We start from the raw sequence: 20,104 nt of genomic DNA on the forward strand, positions 1-20,104 counted from the left end.
TTGCTGAAAAGGTCGACTAATATGGTACAGTAAACATTCGTGTTAAACAAACAAATGTGTAGCACGACTAATAAGGCGTGAGAAAAGGTTGTTAAACGTCGCACTAATCGCGCGCCAGCAGTAAGAGTTTCTAACAAATCTGTTATAATATTCACCCCTATACTTTACTCGCTCACAATTGGTTTCTGCTTTGCTTTAACCAGCAACTAGGCTACAACTTGGTATTTCATTGGATGCTTTTTTGTGAAACGTCAGTTTTTATAACGACGTGTTTTATAGTGAGAGGGCTGCTTTATAAAAAGTTCAGGCTAGGGCCAAGGCTTCTTAAACTGGGGGTTGCGCAACGAGTTTGAGGGGTCGCGAATAGAGTTCTAACAATTTCATACAATTTGGAAAGCCTGATAAATGTTGTTGTTTATATGCAGATGTCGAAACAAATACAAACCAAACCGTTTGGAGTTTAAACACAAAGAAGTGCCCAAGAAGCGAAAGAAAAATGTTTTGTTTATTATCTTTAATACTGAAGGGTAGCGAAACGTTTCAATAAATATAAATGGTCGCGAACAAAAACATTTGGGAAAACGTCTCTTAAGCAGAATTGCAAACGGCAATATAACTATCGAGTTGGATATCAATTTTTTGTACAATGCCGGCAGGTGTTCTTGTTCCCCATGCAATTGTGGGCATGTACAGACTGTATCCAAATAAACCAAACTAGCTTGCCAAATAAGGATTGCTCGTTCGACAGCCTGTTTAGGTTTTATTGGACCATTGCCTTAATAGTCAAGTTATTGTGCAACTAATGTTTGTTAAGTTCAAATATTTACTTGACCTTTTTAGGTATGTTTCAAGATTTTAAACTATGTCGTTAAAAGAGAGAACTTTTGGGTGCCATATTCGGAATTAACCGTAACGAGAAACGCACGGCAATATTGAGAACAATGTTGTCAACGTGAACAGTGTAGGCCTACAGCAAGTGTGACCAAACCGCGGCTCGCGAGCCAAATGACAAAAAACAAAGTGATACTTGTTTCTTATGATGTCATGTGTAAGCTGTGGTCCTTTGACAACAAAGCAAAAAATGCTTAACAAAGTGTGGCTCTTGGTATTTTACTGCCTCGCCACCCCTGCTGTACAACGTTAAACAAAAAACCAACCAACTAAAACATTTAATAGTTCTGTGATAGGATATCATCGGTAGGACGTAGCTCATATAGGTAACCTAACACAAAGGGACACAAACAAAAGGGGTTCACTTATGGCGGACATCAACGAAAGAAAACATTTACTCACAGACACTATGACAACAGATTACGTCACAGCTGCATATATCTCGCGGTTCTTATAGTCGAATACGGTTGGCGTTTAGGTTGTTCTTTGTTTTTGCATCCGTGGACCATATATGGAATTAGTTTTGCGCCACGAAATGGCCGATGGGGCCCACCGCACTTGCCATATGGGTAGCACCAAACGACAGCTTCGGGACTTTTTTACGTAAATGATTAACAATAGGGAAAATTTAGTATTGTTGTGCACTGATTTCAATCATTTCTAGTCCACCGAAAAAGTGTGTTGATTTACTATATACCTGAGGTTACTGATGCCAGGTCCAACCATGTTGATCGATTATTTGATTTGCCTTACTTGCCGAAAACGCTGGAAAAACTTGTTTTCGTGTTTTATTGTTTTATTTACCATAAAGGGAATTGGCAATTTGTTTTTTGGATCAAATGTCGACAGGATTTCGCAAGTGCGATGAAACGCGATCTCAAGCAAACACCTGATATAAGTGGTGATGTATTTCAGTCCTCAACTAAGTCTTTCTTGCAAAAATTTAACGTGAAACTATAAATAATTGCATTGAGTGCTAGGCTGCACAGTTCAAGAAACTGTCTACTTAGGCCAATTAGCATATTAAGGTTGAACTTAAATAACCTCGTGGCGTATTTATTTCTTTAGAAAACTACGCGAGTAATAGTTTTTAACATAAACGCTTATAAAAGTGCATAAACAAACCGTTATACCTGCAAATGGAATAACACCTTGGCCGTCAGAAGTTCGTCGCCGGAAAAAAACGCCAGCACTTGTTCTGAAATAACTCACTTTTTACGCAATTCTTCCAAATACTTAACTTGGACACTTAAACGATGCGTTTTAACAAACATTATTGCAATTCCAATCAAGCTACACTTAAGTATGCTAAGTGCTATGACACGACGACTTTAAAATTAATTCAACCCGCATGACAAATCTTCAAATCATTATATAAGGAATATTAGGCATCGGTTATCACTAGGGTCATTTTTATTTTAAACCTAAAAAAAAATTTTTAACTTTATTTTTATCAAATTTTAACTTTATTTTAACCTAACGAAATTGTTTGTTTGTAGAGGCCACAGTTCTTTCTTGAATTGATGCCAGTTACCCAAACATAATATTTTGTCGATTTCAGACCCAAACGTAATATTTTGTCGCAAAGTCAAGGTGTTTGATGGATTATAAAAAGTGCGTCGTGTTTTTTGGCGATAGATTTAGCTTACTTAGGCATTTTTGTATTACAGAATGTGAGTAGGCTAAAATCCAAACTGTTGATCTTCGAAAAGACCACGTTTGTAAAGATGAAGTGTTTTATTAGAATTATTTTAATACGTAACAATAAATAAAAAAATGGACAATTTGCGATAAAAGTTACCGCTGATCCAAGTGGGCATTGTGACATTTTTCCTGCTTTTCTGGGTTAATATGGTTTAATTGTGTCGCATTTCCTGATTTACAATGCTTCCACGACGATTTTTACAAAAATGACTCTCAAGAAACAAACAAACTTTGTCAAAAGCCATAATTTGACATATTTTGACTTTATTAAAAAAAGTTAACTTCATTGCAATTTTTAACTTTATTTTAACCTATAAACTTCTTAGAAACAGTCCCCTAGGTGCTGAAAACAACTTTATTCTTTGATTCGTGGACAGACGAGGTCCTTGAAAATTTTTAACTTTATTGACTTTTGCGGGCCCTAGTTATCACGAACTCTAAAGTTATGTAACCAGCACCGGGCGACTTGCGTCAAAACAAATATGGAAAGTATACTTCCCGTAGCGCAGCTTTTTTATTTATTTGTATTGTGCTGTTCCACTTCGTGTATGTCCGCTGACTTGTTTTTTGTGATTTAGCATTTTTACGTCACAAATTTTACCGTTCGGCTGATCGCAACCAACAATTAGCTTTTGAATTTAATTACAGTGATTGATGATGCGATAGTCACGATGTATTCGTCTAACTTATTATGAACAGAGCGTCATGACAACGCGTTGAATGGCGAATTAATCGGTGGTCTAAACCAGTGCTCTTCTACCATTTTTGGTTTGTTGCACCTTTAAATTTGTTGTGACGAAATCACGCACTCTGTTTGCTTAAACGTAAACTGGGGTAAAAAGCGACATCAAAAATCATTATGCATATCAAATATCATCATGTCAATTGAACCAAACGGAGCTGCCGAACTTTTACACTCTGTTGCTGAGCGTTCGATTATGGCTGCAGGCTGCTTGCGAGTAGCCTACTATTGCATGTCATAAACAGCATTCAAACGAACTTAAAAAGACAAAAATTATTGGTTTACTGAAAGTTTGTGATGTACCTTTGTATATCTTTTTGTACTGCTGCACCACATGCACACTTTGGTGCACCCTAGGGTACACTGCGTGCACACCGGTTGAAGAGAACTGGCCTAAACTACACTTTCGTATAAAGTAAATATTAATAATAGTCTGTCGCGCCAGTTGCATAATTGCGCACGAGGTCGAACAATAAGACCGTTAGGACGTAATGTCTTGATAACATATCTGAAAATTTCGATAGGAAATTTATTTTACGTTTACAATTGCCTGTACTACAAAAATCTGGATAGACGTTTGCTGATTTTATTACCGTCAGCTATTGTAGTCCAACAAAGTAAAACTTAGGGAAATACTCGTTTTAGTAAACACAAATCATCAAAATAAAGATAATGGAAAGGTACTACTGAACAGGTGTAAAACGATTTTTACATTTAACACATTATTACGAGTTTTAACCCAAATTTTTTAACACATCAATTTAATAACATTACCAATAGTTACTTAAGTTTTTGTGTTTACGAGAAGTTGTAGTCTACTACTTCGCCGAAGTCAAATGGATTTTCTTCTTTAGCTTTAATTCGATCATAGAAGTCCCGATGTACTTCGTCTGACCACCTGCAAGATTTTACCGCGTCATCCTGAGCCATATTTCGAACATATGCCTGAACTTTGACGAATGGTTTTAGAGAATGGGGTATGAAAGCGTTGACTCTTTCTAGATGGGTCCACAGCATATAATCAGTAAATCCTGGTGCTTCACCACAAACAAATGGAAAACCACAACTTTCAAAGTAGCTCTCCAATGCTTTTAAACCCTGTGTTAGTTTTTCAAACGCAGCCGCTTTCGTTTCTTCGGTTTCACCTCTTGCATAGCCGTAAAATCCAGATATGGTCTGCAAAAAGGACATGTGTTTATAATAACAACAAACAAATAAATAGAGGAAAAATATGTTGAGGAAATTTATATATAGGCTAAATACAACTATTAGCTTTTGGTTGAAATAAAGCATTTTGGTCTTAGATTTCCAGCAGCAATACAACAATTAGAGCAAAATTTTCTTGGAATAATCTCATTATAAAATAGAAAGTAAATTCATTTATAAAACATTTTTACCTTGCTATGGCTCCCCAGCAGCATTGCTTCTTTTGCTCTTCTAAGTGGATCTTTAGTGGTTAAAACTCTGCCAGGGTAAGCAGCATCAATGTATGCAGACGTGATATCCGATTCTCCAATAATCTCGCCATTAAATTCCAGGGTTGGAACAAGCCCAAGTGGGTTTATCTTTAAATACCATTCTGGTTTGTCGTACAAGTGGATGTTGACGGTCTCATGTCTAAAAACAGCGTTTTTACCTGTTTTACTAGTGTTACACTTGGAATGAGAATTCTAAGGTTGCTCCTAAATTAAAGTACCGTAAAGCTTGCAAAATTTAGAATTCGAAACCTTGTTATTTTTTAGCTAACCGACATTTTAGGCGACAAGTAGGCCTAAGGTCGACCAATCGATACCAAAATATTACTGTGATAAAAATAACCTTGATAAAAACAAAACTTGCGAATGTAATATTTTAGGGTTGTTATGCAAAAATTTGCTTTGTTAAAAAACAACTATGTCACTATAGACTTTAAATTAACCTCTTTCTGAACAAAAAAATAAATTAACCTCTTTTCTGAACAAAACTTTTTAAGTTACTAAATGATGCGTTGGATCGCAAACCATAAATAACATGCACAATTCATTTGGTATCGGATCGGCACCGACCTCTTACCAGGGGTATCGGCTCCGAACCAATCTTTTCGTACATTCCTTTATTCTTAATTTGAGCCACTTATTATATATATATGCTGTTACCCTTATAACTTGCAACAATTTTTATAAACCTATTTAAAATATTGTTTGAGCATTGTGGATGGAGCTATTAGTTATACGTAATAGGAATATCAAAGCACATATAGAGTAGGTAACTTTTCTCGAACAACTCTTAATTCATTTCACCATGGTAAAAGGTAAAAAAGGACTATAAAGACTTTTTAGAAAGGTTAAAAATGCTACCTGGTCTTGGGCTTTTTTATTCTTACTATATACAACATTTTTTGTTCCATAATATAAATACTTACTTGACCCCTTTGGCATGTAAAACCAACTTTAGTCTCTGTACATATGGACAAAACTTCATTCCATAAACACGCAGCACGTTCTTGTCTGGTGCGGGAGGCACTTTGCTTCCTAAATTATATATAGCGTCATTCGTTAGAGTTAAACAAGAACCGCCAAACTTTTGTTTTAACATTGTCCATACCTTTAGCAAGATGTTTTTCGTTTCCCATGCCCGCCATATTTTTTTAAATAAAACAGTTAATAAACTTTATTACTACAAGAGTCAGTAAATATGAAAGTAATAAGAATAATGTCACTACTGTTTAAAATGTATGATAAATAGCAGCCCTAATAAACTAGCAGACAAGACATTCGTTGTATCTAAGTAAATACTATTTCCTTTAAGACGTATCGGCATAATCGCAGTTTTTACTGACTCGTCTACACCAGCCAGTCTTTATAAAGCCAAGAAAAACCCTCCAAAATGTGCAAAGTCATTCTGAAACGGAGATTGTTGTTATGGGCGCAGACATGCTTTGCTGCGTCACGAGCTTAACACCAGACCCATATTGAACAGTTATATCATGCTTCAAACTGTGTTGTCATTGTAAAATTGCAAGTCAGGGTTATATAAGTAACTATTGTTCTAAGAACGTATGACTTGGCCTTTATCTTTGAAGCCATGGGCTTTATCAAACACATGTTAAAATTATATACGAAAATAATGCATAAAGTAATCCATGCGCAAAATGAGCACAAACTAAAAAGTAATCAGTAATCACGTAAGTATTCACGTATGTCATAATTATCACATAAAGTGAGAACAGCCTCGGGCTGCTCGCAGTTTTGAACAGAGCTGGAAATAGATAATGTTCAAAGTACTACGTAAAATTTTCGGCGCATTCGGCGCGTTTTATCAGAAATCGCTTTTTATCTATTTGGATGCCCAATTTCTTGATGTTGTCGATCGACATATATTTCGTAGGCGTGCGCTGTTTGTAGCTCTGTTGGTGTGCCGCAAGTGAAAAAAGATTGAACACTACATGAAGCGCTAATATTATGCTGCAAATAATATGACCTTAAGTTGATGTCGAGTAACCCCGTACGTTGGAATGTTTGTTTTGCAACTTGGCGTCCTTTGAAAAAAATTGCGAAATCTTTGCACCTGGCATTGTACGTTAGTTCAGTGGTTCTCAACCATTTATGACTTACGGCACCCATTAAAAATAATAATTATATTTTTGACACCCCACTGGAGTTTTCGTTAAGTATTTTACTAAAATGTCACTATGAATGGAACTGCTGGAACAACCTAATCAACTTGAACGTGTAGGAAAATGCCATTTGATTAAATGGTCTATAATCATTAATCGTACACAAATAGTTGTATCAAGAAGCTTACCAATTAAGCAAAAATCTAATTCCTACTAAATTTCAAATACCTATCGGCACCCTTGAGCATTAGAAATGGCACACCAGAACGCCGCGGCACCCCGGTTGAGAACCACTGCGTTAGTTGCTCGCCCCACAGCATTTGATTGACACTTTATTAAAACACGGTTGAGGAACCCTGACATATAGCCAGGGTTACCATCTGCTAAGACCAAAACGGATCCAGAATTTTTTTGAAGGGCATCGAAATACAACTAATCCTAAAAAACACTTGTTGTTCTCTGCGCTAAATGCACCAAATGCGAGTGATGTGCGAAAGAAATGCGTTTATTTTCGCAAAACGTTTAATATAAAAGAAGATGTGACGCCTTCAGCCAGGGTTCACCAAACTTCTTTCATAAAGGGTCGAATAGTTAAGGCATAAACATCGGGGGCAGGATTACTGATCGCGGGCCCGTTATAAACTTTTTGACGAACATTATTAACTGTTAAACGAAGAAAATATAAGAAACCATGAAATAAAAACTATAGTGAAGCGTACTAAATTGCAAAATAAGACAAACTATAAGCACAAAATTCCGAAATAAGCACTTTTTTGGGAAATAGGAATAAGCACATAAGCATTTTCTCAGACAATACAACCAAAAATAATCATAAATCTTAGAAAAAATTGTTTTATTTTAAACTAGGAATCATATCCGAATGTATTTGTTTAATCACTGCCTATATACTGTCAATATATAGGCACTGATTTGATCACCATTTTGAAAGGGTTTTTAGATCAAATGAGATATTGCCGGTCCACCAAGATAAACACCATCAATGTTTTTCTGGAACATTTTATTGTTCGGTTAAATTTTAGCCAATTTTCTTGTACGCAAAACATCTTCTCTAATAAAGAAACTAATGTTCTTGTATTGAGAAGATACTGCTAAGTAGAGTTGATGTATTGTACAATGATATGACAGAAATTCTGTGTTAAGACCGTCCACTTTCTGCAGAAGGTATTGTATTAAAGTATCATGTGTTTCGTTTCACAATTGGTAAGTGTACCAATAAATTTGATTGGCATCATCCGTTTATACAGTATTTTAAAAGTTTATGTTTCTAAGAGTTTTTATTTTGGTTCAATGTTGTATCTCAGAGCCAGGAGGTTATACCCCGGAAACACTATACCGGTCATGTTCAAATGGCGGATCGCGATCCGGTTCCGGATCTTTTCGGGGTTTTGTGCGGATCTTCTAATGTAGTCTTAAAAAAATAAACTTTCTACAGTGTTTTCATGTGAATACCAATTGTCAGTGTTAATGAATTTTGTAAAAAAAATCGCATAGAACGAGACCCCCAAATGCTAATCTTTGTGAGCGTTGGAGGATATCAGTAAGCGACAGAAAGCCCCAATTCGATGCTATTGTAAGACCTAAAGTCTAAAACAGGGGTCGGCAACCTACGGCCCGTGGGCCGGATGCGCCCAGCCAATGAAATTCATTCAGTCCGCCGCTTCTTTGACAAACTATACGAGTCCATTTCAAATACTTTTTGACTATTTTAATACCTAAGGGCGAAAACTTTTCCCGCTTTGCGCGAATGATCTTACTGCGTCCAACTTGTTTACGTTTTGATGCTGTCTTTGAATTAGATCAGCGCTCCGTTACCGTTAATGGAAAACGCATTCAAAAATATTGGACATATATTTTTTAACATTTTGTATTTTCGGCAATGTAATAAAAACTTGCAAGAAATTTAAAATAAATGTCGGTATACCTAAAAAAATCGCGCTCGCTTCGCTCGCCACGTTCGCCCTGACTTCGAAAGGCTAACAAATACTAAACAAGATTAACTATTAAAGTTATCGCGTTTCTTCAAAGTAGTGTTATTACACTCTTCATTAGTAGCATGGATGAGAATTTTAAACCAAACAACGCCTTTTTCGCGCTTTGCGCACACACTTTACTGCCTTCTTAAATGTAATTAAACACGTTTTTAAGTGCAAAAAGGTTCGAGTTCCGCCTGATTAAAAGTTGTTCTAACATTTAAAAAACACAATTCTCAGTTAACATTTTGTGCGGCCCACAAAGAGTTTCTGAGTTTGGTGTTGGCCCGCGACTAGAAAAAGGTTGCCGACCCCTGGTTTAAACCAACTCATCATTTTTCTCACTGAAACAATCTTGGTGCTGTAGCACACTTCACTTTTGACTTTTACAAAGTTATCAATATGTTATAGGGTACATTTACATAAATAAAGCGCCATCAATTTTAAAGCGTGGCCAATATGTTTACTATTCGCATTTGATGGATCATCATGCTGTCAGGTTTGACTGTGGTGGATCATGGCAGAAATCATTTGAACACCCCTGCACTATACTATACTTTTAGCCTACTTTATCTATGAAAATGTTGTAACAATTTCTCCGTTTGAATTACCTCTATTTAGCACAAAGGCGTTTATATATGCATTATTATACTACGGCATGTTGCGTTATATGTTACTCATAAACTCCACAAAGTCCAATTTTTGTTATAGGCCAGGGGTACTTAAACTGGGGTCCATGAACCCCTTGGGGTCCGTGAACTAGTTTTAGGGGGCCCATGAAGGCCTGATTCAGCGGTGCTCAACCAGTGGGCCATGGCTCACTAGTGGGCCATGAAAACGTTTTAGGTGGGCCACAGTCCAGTTTAAAAAACTAGATTTATTAAAAAATTTAGTTTTATTTGTGTAACTACACCTAATTTTACAGGAATATTGACTTGAAATGTAAATTCAACGTAAATTTATTGTTCAGAAGCAGGTACTTCACTAATGCACGGTTGAATAAATAATTTGTTTTGACATATGCTCCGCTATTTTTAAATTTATTGGGCCACAGAATTTTTATCCAACGAAAATGGGCCACGAAAGATAAAAGGTTGAGAACCACTGACCTTGAAATATTGGTGTATTATTTAAGAAGTTATCAATTAAAAAAAAGAAGATAAATTAAATATAAAACGTTTTAGCCCTTGAACGTATTTAAACTCTGTTTTACTTTTTTTTCGAAATCAGTATATTTCTGAAGTCTATTTGTATTGTGAAGTCAATTTTTGAAGTCATTTTAAAAAAATTCTTGCCTAACGTCGTCCACGCGAAGCAAAACTAAATTTAAGGGGTCCGCGGTAAAAAAGTTTAAGAATCCCTGTGTTGGCTTGTTATGCTGTTACTTCTAGCCATATTCGAATCTTGTTTTTTGCCTCATGCTACACGTATGCTTTTTAATTTTTACGCGATACGCGTAATTATATAGACTGAATTTCTGCTCAATATCCCATTTGCTCACGAGTTCGCTCGAAAACAACAGGTGTTTTTAAGATTATATGTTATTCGAAAACTTGACACAATCCCAAATGTTCTTATACACCTCTATGATTGAATTGCTGTACTATTTTGGTTAAATGAATATTTGGAATACTGGCTGTAGGTCAGGGGTCGGGAACCTATGGCTCTTTTAATGAAAGAATCTTGTTTGCAGATAGATATAAGCTATCATTTCTCAGCATGATCTGAATAAAACCCCACACGGCCGGGGCCGCTTTCCTAACTTTATTTTTCGTTTTTGAACACACATATAGTAGTAAAGTTTCAGCGATTCGCGCGAGTTTCTATTTGTATTTTCGGGACTGTTATTACGTTTCATGGAATCTTTTTACATACAAAAGGTCCTGCTCTTCCGACGGGACACCGTAATGAAAGTTGTGCAAACTTATAGCTAATTTTGTGTGCTCATTACGTGTTGTCTTCTAAATGTGAACGAAATAAAAGGCCCTGTACGAGCCTATAACTAGATGTTATAAAAGTATTATATGGCTCTCATGGAAATCCAACCAAGAATATTTGGCTTTTATTGCTCCCTTAGCTGAAAAGGTTCCCGGCCCCTGCTGTAGCTGATAGCCTATGCATATTTTGGCACGTGGTGTGACTAATAAACTTTACAATGTGCAACTTCTGTTAAAGTATAGACATTAAATACTGTTAATTCGTGCAATAGGCGAAAAGCATCAATGTGCCCAATGCGTCAGATGTCTTTTTAAATTGAAAGAATGCCAAATCAAGTCAAATAAACCTAATTTTATTAACAATTAGACTGGATTTCAGTTGCATTTTTGCACGAGTTCGCTTGAGAATAAGTGTTTTGTAAATTGTTTGTTATATGACGTCACGTTATGTCGTATGTTATTCCTAAAAAATGTATATTCCTCAAACAAGAATCTTGTATCCGACCCTGCTGTTAAAATAATTTTTTCGAATTGCACTTCATCTGCTTCATGTAATATTTGATTTAACTTATTTTGGGTTATTTTATTAGTAAACAAAGTTCTGCAATAATATATAGAAACAAGGTTGTATTAATATGTTTTTTTAATTTTTAAGAAAACCTTAATTGTTACATATACGACCTAGTTCATGTCTGCTTGGTGTTTTTAAGACCAATTCTACATCTTAGACTGAGTCACAGGCATGAATTACTTTAATTGTTAGCTATTTAAACTGAAGTTTTTTGTTTCAATATTAATTTAGAAAAAACTGTGTGGCGTTTCGTAAGTTTTTTTGCTTAAACATGAACAGAATAGCTAACTGAATTTTTATTAATATCATTTGCGTCAAAACAAAAAAATACTTTAAGTGCTTTCATTACCTGAAAATTTCGACTTTTGAAAACAATAAATTCGGCTATAAACTTACTTGGAATATAAAAGAGGCAAGTTTAAACTTTTTTACAAAAGCGAAAACATTCAAATCTAAACACTGGCAAAAATAGAAACGAATTCGTCATAATAGTTAAAGTATTATGCATGAACCAATATGATGTTAGCCTACGGTGTATTACGTAAAATCCGTAATAATGTTTCTGGTACATTATTTAGACTTTACGAGAAGTTGTATTCGACCACTTTTCCAAAGTCAAATGGAGTTTGCGCCTTAGCTTTATATCGAGCAGCAAACTCGTGATGTACTTCATCTGACCACCTGCAAGATTTCACTGCATCATCCTGAGCCATATTCTCAACATATGCCTGAACTTTGCCGAACTGTTTTATCGATTGTGGCACGAAAGCGTTGACTCTTTCCAGATGGGGCCATATCATATAATCAGTAAACCCTTTCCAATGCCTTCAAACCAAGTGTGATTTTTTCCCAGGCAGTTGCTTTTGCTTCCTCAGTATCACCTCTGACATAGCCGTAAAAGCCAGAAATGGTCTGCAAAAAAAGGACCAGCATGCACAAATTGTGTAACAACTATAATGAATTTAATTAAATGAAAATTTAAACAAAAAAAACAAACTTTCCTCAACTTAATAATCTATATACCAGGCGTCGGCAACCTACGGCCCGCGGGCCGGATCCGCGGCCCGCCGATGTAATTCATCCGTCCCGCTGCCTCTGTGACAAGTAAATCAGCGATTTTTTACCGTTGCGCCGTAAAAGGCTTCCAAGTGCGTCGCGGAAAAACGGAAAACGTATTCAAAAATATTGGACATATATTTTTTAACATTTAGAATTTTTTTTTTCGGCAATGTAACAAAAACTTATTTAAAAGAATTACCGGTTTAACAAAAAATCGCGCTCGCTTTCCTCGCCATGTCTGCCTTGACTTAATACGGTTAGCAAACACTGAGCTAGATTATCTTTTAATGTTATCGCGTTCCCTTGTGGTTTTATTACACTTTTTATTAGTAGTATCGATGACGACGTGTGAACTCGAATTTTAAACCTAACAACCGTTTTTTTTTGGCGCTTTGCATCAACACTTTACTGCCTTTGTAAAGGTAATTAAACAGGTTTTAAAGTACAAAAAATATTCGAGCCCCGCCTGATTCACAGTTTTTCTAACATTCAATAACACTATTCTTAATTAACATTATGTGCGGCCCGCAGCGACCTTTCTGAGTTTGGTTTTGGCCAAAGGCTTTTTAATACCAAATGGTGAAATATTTTTAAGCCATGTAATGCGGGAGGATCAATTATGACACCAACATGAGTGGATTGCAGAAAATCCACCTTAGTTTAGTTGCGTAAATGGGTGAAATACAGGATGTAGAGTCAAAGCTGGACTCGGGACTCGACAAAATCCTAATTTGGCCGGAGTCGGACTCGGGTTGTTTTTAACCGACTTCGCAGCCCTTGGTTAAAGAAAAACAGCACTGGCCTAAACTACACTTCCGTATAAAATAAATAATAATAATAGGTTTGTCGCGCCAGTTAATTACGCACTAGGTCGAACAATAAGACAGTTAAGACGTAATTTTTGATAACATATCTGAAAATTCCGATAGGAAATTGATTTTACTTTTACATCTGTCAGTACTACAAAAATCTGGATAGACGTTTGCTGATTTTATTAACGTCAGCTATTGTAGTCCAACAAAGTAAAACTTAGGGAAATACTCATTTTAGTAAACACAAATTACCAAAATAAAGATAATGGAAAGGTACTACTGAACAGGTGTAAAACGATTTTATATTCAACACATTATTACGAGTTATAACTCAATTTTTTAACACATCAATTTAATAACAATACTAATAGTTTATTTTAGTTTTTGTGTTTACGAGAAGTTGCAGTCTACTACTTCGCCGAAGTCAAATGGATTTTCTTCTTTAGCTTTAATTCGATCATAGAATTCCCGATGTACTTCGTCTGACCACCTGCAAGATTTTACCGCGCCATCCTGAGCCATGTTTCGAAAATATGCCTGAACTTTGCCGAATGGTTTTAAAGAATGGGGTATGAAAGCGTTGACTCTTTCCAGATGGGGCCACATCATATAATCAGTAAATCCTGGTGCTTCACCACAAACAAATGGAAAACCACAGCTTTCAAAGTAGCTTTCCAATGCTTTTAAACCCTGTGTTAGTTTTTCAAACGCAGCCGCTTTCGTTTCTTCAGTTTCACCTCTTGCATAGCCGTAAAATCCAGATATGGTCTGCAAAAAGGACATGTAAAAACTGTTTATGTGGTATACTTAATACGCTGCGAAGAATCTCATCTAAGCATTTTTATTTATAATGTAATAAACAACAAACAAATAAATGAGCGGAATGTATTTATATACGCTAAATACACTAAATATTACGTTATGATTAAATAAAGCATTTTTTGTTTGTTAAATAAAGCAAAATATCAATATCAAGATTTATTGGACTAAATCTAATTATTACATAGAAATTAAATTCATTTACAAAACATTTTCACCTTGCTATGGCTTCCAAGCAGCATTGCTTCTTTAGCTCTTCTGAGGGGATCTTTAGTGGTTAAAACTCTGCCAGGGTAAGCAGCATCAATGTATGCAGACGTGATATCAGATTCTACAATAATCTCGCCATTAAACTCCAGGGTTGGAACAAGCCCAAGTGGGTTTTTCTTTAAATACCATTCTGGTTTGTCGTACAAGTGGATGTTGACGGTCTTGTGTCTAAAAAAACGTTTTTACATGTTTTAGTAGGCTAGTGTTACACTTGGAATAAGAGTAAATTAACCTCTTTTCGAAAAAAAATCTTTTTAAGGTAGTAAATGATTTGTTGTCGCAAACCTTTAATAACATGTACAATTTATTTGGTATTGAATCGGCACCGACCTTTATGGTATATGACGAATGCCGATACTACCGCACTTACCACGAGGTATTTTACCATGGGGTAGCCCAGCACTTCTCAACCGGTGCGCCGCGGCGCACCGGTGCGCCATGGAAGACTGCCAGGTGCGCCGCGAGCAAAATAAATTAATATAAAACATGTATTTTTTACTTTCCTTTTAAGCTTAGCTCATTGATTCCACAGTACTTTCAAGTGGAAAACACAATAAGCCCTACAAAGCAAGAATATCTAAATCAGCAGCGACCTAATAACGCCAAATTCGCAGTATAACCACGACAGACTAAAATATAAAATAGTCTGGATAAGTCTAAAATTAACCGGAATACAACTAAACTGGACAAAATACGCCCTAGACTGTAAGGAAAAGGCATGGGATGATTGGGGGGCACCTGTTTGGCATTGGCCGTTTGCTGTCGACATTTGCGCGCCGCTGTTTTGGTCCTGGATTTTTTGTCCCTGTTTGGGCTAATGGGCGGGCAGTTGGTGGTGTTAGCAATTGTGTTAGGTTTGAAAATATTTGGGGAGTTAGTGATAGTTATAGGTGGGTTAAGTTTAGATGAAAGGTTGTATAAGCCTTATTTTGGCCATTTAGGTCAGATTCCGATTTCGTCATTATACTATTAGGTTATAGGTGGGGTTTGGGGTTAGATAAAGGTTGTATTAGCCCTACTTTCACCTTATTCCTAACTGTTCCGAAGTTGATATTGTTTTTATTTTGGTGTCGAAGCTGAAAAAAAGTCCCTTTAAAGATATGCAACTATAAAGCCTAACATAAAATGGCAAGCAATTTAAGAGAAATACAGGTAAACCTAAAAAATTTCGCAAAGTGCACCGCCACTTTTTCAAATGTCTCTAGGTGCGCCCCCAGGTAAAAAGGTTGAGAAACACTGGGGTAGCCTATCGGCTCGGAACCAATGTCTTTGGACATTTATTCATTTTTAATTTGAGCCACTTACTATATATTTATGCTGTTACCCTCAACTTGCAAACATTTTTATTACCTTATTTAAAATATTGTTTGAGCATTGTGGATGGAGCTATTAGTTATACGTAATAGGAATATCAAAGCCCATATAGAGTGGGTAACATTTTTTCGAATAACCCTTTATTCATTTCACCATGGTAAAAAGGCATTAAAAATGACTAAAGACTAATTCAAAACGTTAAAAATGCTACCTTATCTTGAGCTTTAATATTCTTACTGTATGTAAATAAATAAGAAGATTCTTTGTTCCACAATATAAATACTTACTTAATACCTTTGGCAAGTAAAACCAACTTTAGTCTCTGTACATATGGACAAAACTTCATTCCATAAACACGCAGCACGTTCTTGTCTGGTGGAGGAGGCACATTGCTTCCTAAATTGATAGATAGCGTCATTCATTCGAGTTAAGAAAAGCACTGCTGTGGGGCACGAGTAGTTGTTGAACTCCTGACTCTATAGTTTTAAGTTGACTTAAAGGTTGCGTGCGTATAACTCGTTAGCCAACCACAATGTTTCTAGTGATTAAAAATTGTATTATCTGATAAGCGAACACCCAGTTGAAACTATAGTAGGCGGACAAGTTAGCATATAGGACAGGGGTGGGCAAACTTTTTGGCTCGAGAGCTGCATTCAGAATCTGAATTTGTTCGAGGGCCGTACCGTATTATAATTGGAATTATAAGCCAAAGCATAAAATCTAAAATAGTAAAACCACTGAAAATCAGTACTTGCCGTTGGTAATTCTATTTTCGATTCAACTTTAGGACACACAACGCTGACAGCATCAACCATACAATCTTTAATAAATTCCGCTTCTGCAAATGGCTTGCTGTGTTTTGAAATTTACTGGCTAATATAAAACTTGCCTGGTTCCTTTGTAAAGACGAACTTTTGGCAAACATCATTTGTTATTGTCTCAAACATTTTTTTAATTCAGTTGCTTCAATTTGCAATTCATGATTTGATAAATTATGCCAAAATTAGGATGCTTGGTTTCAAAGTGACGTTTCAAATTTCAATCTTAAAATACAGCAACGCTTTCATGACAAATCAAACCTATTGTTAACTTTTCTCTTTTTATATTGTTTAGGCAGCTCAATATCAGTGAGTTTTACCTAACCTCACATATAGAGAACGAATCCACACAGCACACGCACAAAACAGTTTTTTGAACTAAGTACATCACTCATAAATTAACAATTTGCTAAACAATAGTTGCTAATCTAAGAAAAAGATAACAATTGTAATGCGACAGGACGAACTCATAAATTTCCATTGTGACGCAATAATCTGTTTACCAACCTAATACCACACTGCGGGCGAGAAGTTAAAAATTGTTTTACTTTACAGCCAAGCCGACAGGGCTGCAACGAATGTCATTAAGCTATTTAAGCAATTTTGTTATTATTTTTTATATTATTGCATCAGGCTTCCGCGGGCCGCACAAAAAATTTGGCTACGGGCCGTAGTTTGCCCACCTCTGATATAGGAGATGCTACTTGCAAATATCAAAGTTGCGAACAGCAATTCGTTAACAAAGAAGAAGTTAGTTTACAAGCGGATAGCGGCGGTCTTAAATATCTACCGACAACCCAACTGCTGACTGCAGAAACAGGCCATTTAGCATTTAACACTTTGGTGCGAGCAGCGTTGCTTTGCATAGACAATAAATCTGGGACATAAGCCGATACAGCGTAAATTGCACCGTAAACACAAAATCTCTTAGTCGGTAATTAGTCGTGCGCTCTACACTGCCATACTTGTTTTAACATTGTTCATACTTTTAGCAAGATGTATTTCGTTTCCCATGCCTGCCATATTTTTTAATTAAAACAGTTAATAAACGTTATTACTACAAGAGTAAATATGAAAGTAATAAGAATAATGTCACTACTGTTTAAAAAGCTTTGATAAATAGCAGCCCTAATAAACTAGCAGACAAGACATTCGTTGTATCTAAGTAAATACTATTAGACGCATCGGCATATTCGCAGTTTTTACTGACTCGTTTACATTTCCTCTTTTTTAAGGATAAATGAGCTATCAATCAAATTATCCACATAAGTTAACGGGACAGACAAATTGTGCCAGCAGTAGGTATTGGTAGCCTAATTTCCTAGTTTAGACTAACTGCTAATTCGAAGCTAGACTAACCTATTGATTCTTTATCCTCTAGTGTCGGTAACGTTATGCTTCGCTAAGTGACATTTTTTTTAGTTTATTGTTAACATACTTATTTCTTAGTTATTTTATTTGCCGTTGCTAAAAAGCCAGGACAGCCGTCACATTGAGTATAACGGATGCAATTTGTTACTTTATTTTTTAATAAATGAGCACCATTTTATATTTTGGGGTAAATCTAATATTCATCTTTGTTAAAAGGGTAAAACATACAAAAAAGATTAAGAACCCAAGGTTTAATGAGACTAAAAGTCTTCTTTTAAACTGTTCAACTTGCCAACCCATATAATTCGTCAACCCATATTTTTTTTGCGGATTGACGTAGCAGTTTTTTAATATATTGACTTAAGTCACTGTTTAAAAAAAAAAAACTAAAGTCTTTCGGACAAATGACTTGAATTGTTTACAAATAACATAACCAAGTCATAAAAGAAGTAAATAGAGGACAACGTAGCCATGGCCACCCAAAACTGAAAAATTAACCAATTTTTTTTTACCTAAAAGCAGTTAATGTTTGGTCTTCGCTTGGTATTATGACCTGTAAAAAAGACAAAGTCTGCAAAACCACAAAATCAGAAGACAAAGGAATGTACCGTACTACGTAAAATTTTCGACGCATTCGGGGCGTTTTATCAGAAATCGCTTTTTTTTCTAATGAATGCCCAATTTCTTGATGTTGTCGATCGACATATATTTCGTAGGCGTGCGCTGTTTGTAGCTCTGTTGGTGTGCCGCAAGTGAAACAAGATTGAACACTACATGAAGCGCTAATATTATGCTGCAAATAATATGACCTTAAGTTGATGTCGAGTAGCCCGTACGTTAGAATGTTTCTTTTGCAACTTGACGTCCTTTGAAAAAAATTGCGAAATCTTTGCACCTGGCATTGTTCAGTGGTTCTCAACCATTTATGACTTACGGCACCCATTAAAAATAATAATTATATTTTTGACACCCCACTGGAGTTTTCGTTAAGTATTTTACTAAAATGTCACTATGAATAGAACTGGAACAACACAAGCAACTTGAACGTGTAGGAAAATGCCATTTGATTAAATGGTCTATAATAATCATTAATCGTACACAAATAGTTGTATCAAGAAGCTTACCAATTAAGCAACAATCTAATTCCTACCAAATTTCAAATACCTATCGGCACCCTTGAACATTAGAAATGGCACCCTGGTTGAGAACCACTGCGTTAGTTGCTTGCCCATGTGAACGAAATAAAAGGCCCTGTACCAACCTATAACTAGATGTTATAAAAGTATTATGGCTCTCATGAAAATCCAACCAAGAATATTTGGATTTTATTGCTCCCTTAGCTGAAAAGGTTCCCGACCCCTGCTGTAGCTTATATTCATATTTTGGAACGTGGTGTGACTGATAAACTCTATAATGTGCAACATCTGTTAAAGTATAGACATTAAATACTGTTAATTCGTGCAATAGGCGAAAAGCATCAATGTGCCCAATGCGTCAGATGTCTTTTTAAATTAAAAGAATGTAAAATCAAACCGAATAAACCTAATTTTATTTACAATTAGACTGGATTTCAGTTGCATTTTTAGTAGTAACTTAAAACCAACTTCAGTCTATGTACATATGGGCAAATCTTCATTCCATAAACACGCAACACGTCCTTGGCCGGTGAAGGCGGTGCATTGCTTCCTTAATTATTGGAATATCGTCATTGTTTAACAGTTAAACTAGCGTACTTCTATATTTTTGTTTAAACGTACCTTTAGCAAGATGTCTTTCGTTTCCCATAGCCGCCATATTTTTTTTAACAGTTCAAACACCTTAGCCTACAGAACAATGGATATATCAAGGTTAATAAATGCAATAGCGCATTAACCTACAATCTAGAATAGATAAAAAACCTCTGATAACATACATACCTTTCGTATTACTGTTTGTTTGTACTACTTTCATTTGTTAGTTACGATACGGCAAAACTTCCGTTTAATTTAAACTGATAGAATTACATCAGAAAAAAATTTATGCTTAGTCATTCTGATAAACTTTTGATTGCCGGCCACGTCGCGTTTTGTTGAGTCATGACAATAACAAAAGGCTCGCCTTTTTTCTTTCGGTGCATTGTTACAAAAAATGTTAATGTATTGTAAAACTGCCAGTCATAGTTACGCGTCTCGATGTTTTGTTTGCTCGTGCCATTCTAAAAAATATAGGAC

General features: G+C 35.8%; 2 protein-coding genes across 2 annotated transcripts; both read right to left on the minus strand.

Annotated features, from left to right (window-relative positions):
* Positions 1-4,105: 4,105 nt before the first annotated feature.
* On the minus strand, positions 4,106-5,992 carry LOC146160993 (glutathione S-transferase omega-1-like). The gene is made up of 4 exons (XM_083385978.1): positions 5,921-5,992; positions 5,739-5,847; positions 4,735-4,954; positions 4,106-4,513 (listed from the first exon to the last, which is right to left on the minus strand). The coding sequence occupies exons 1-4, from the start codon at positions 5,955-5,957 to the stop codon at positions 4,136-4,138; spliced, it is 744 nt and encodes a 247-aa protein (XP_083242104.1). The 5' UTR covers positions 5,958-5,992; the 3' UTR covers positions 4,106-4,135.
* Positions 5,993-13,471: 7,479 nt separating this feature from the next.
* LOC146160994 (glutathione S-transferase omega-1-like) lies at positions 13,472-19,717 on the minus strand. Its single transcript, XM_083385977.1, has 4 exons — positions 19,652-19,717; positions 15,993-16,101; positions 14,340-14,559; positions 13,472-14,070 (listed from the first exon to the last, which is right to left on the minus strand). Exons 1-4 carry the CDS (start codon positions 19,686-19,688, stop codon positions 13,693-13,695), a joined length of 744 nt encoding a protein of 247 aa, XP_083242103.1. The 5' UTR covers positions 19,689-19,717; the 3' UTR covers positions 13,472-13,692.
* Positions 19,718-20,104: the final 387 nt, after the last annotated feature.

This window comes from Ascidiella aspersa, chromosome 3 (assembly GCF_963924565.1).
Source record: "Ascidiella aspersa chromosome 3, kaAscAspe10.2, whole genome shotgun sequence".
NCBI lineage: Eukaryota > Metazoa > Chordata > Ascidiacea > Phlebobranchia > Ascidiidae > Ascidiella > Ascidiella aspersa.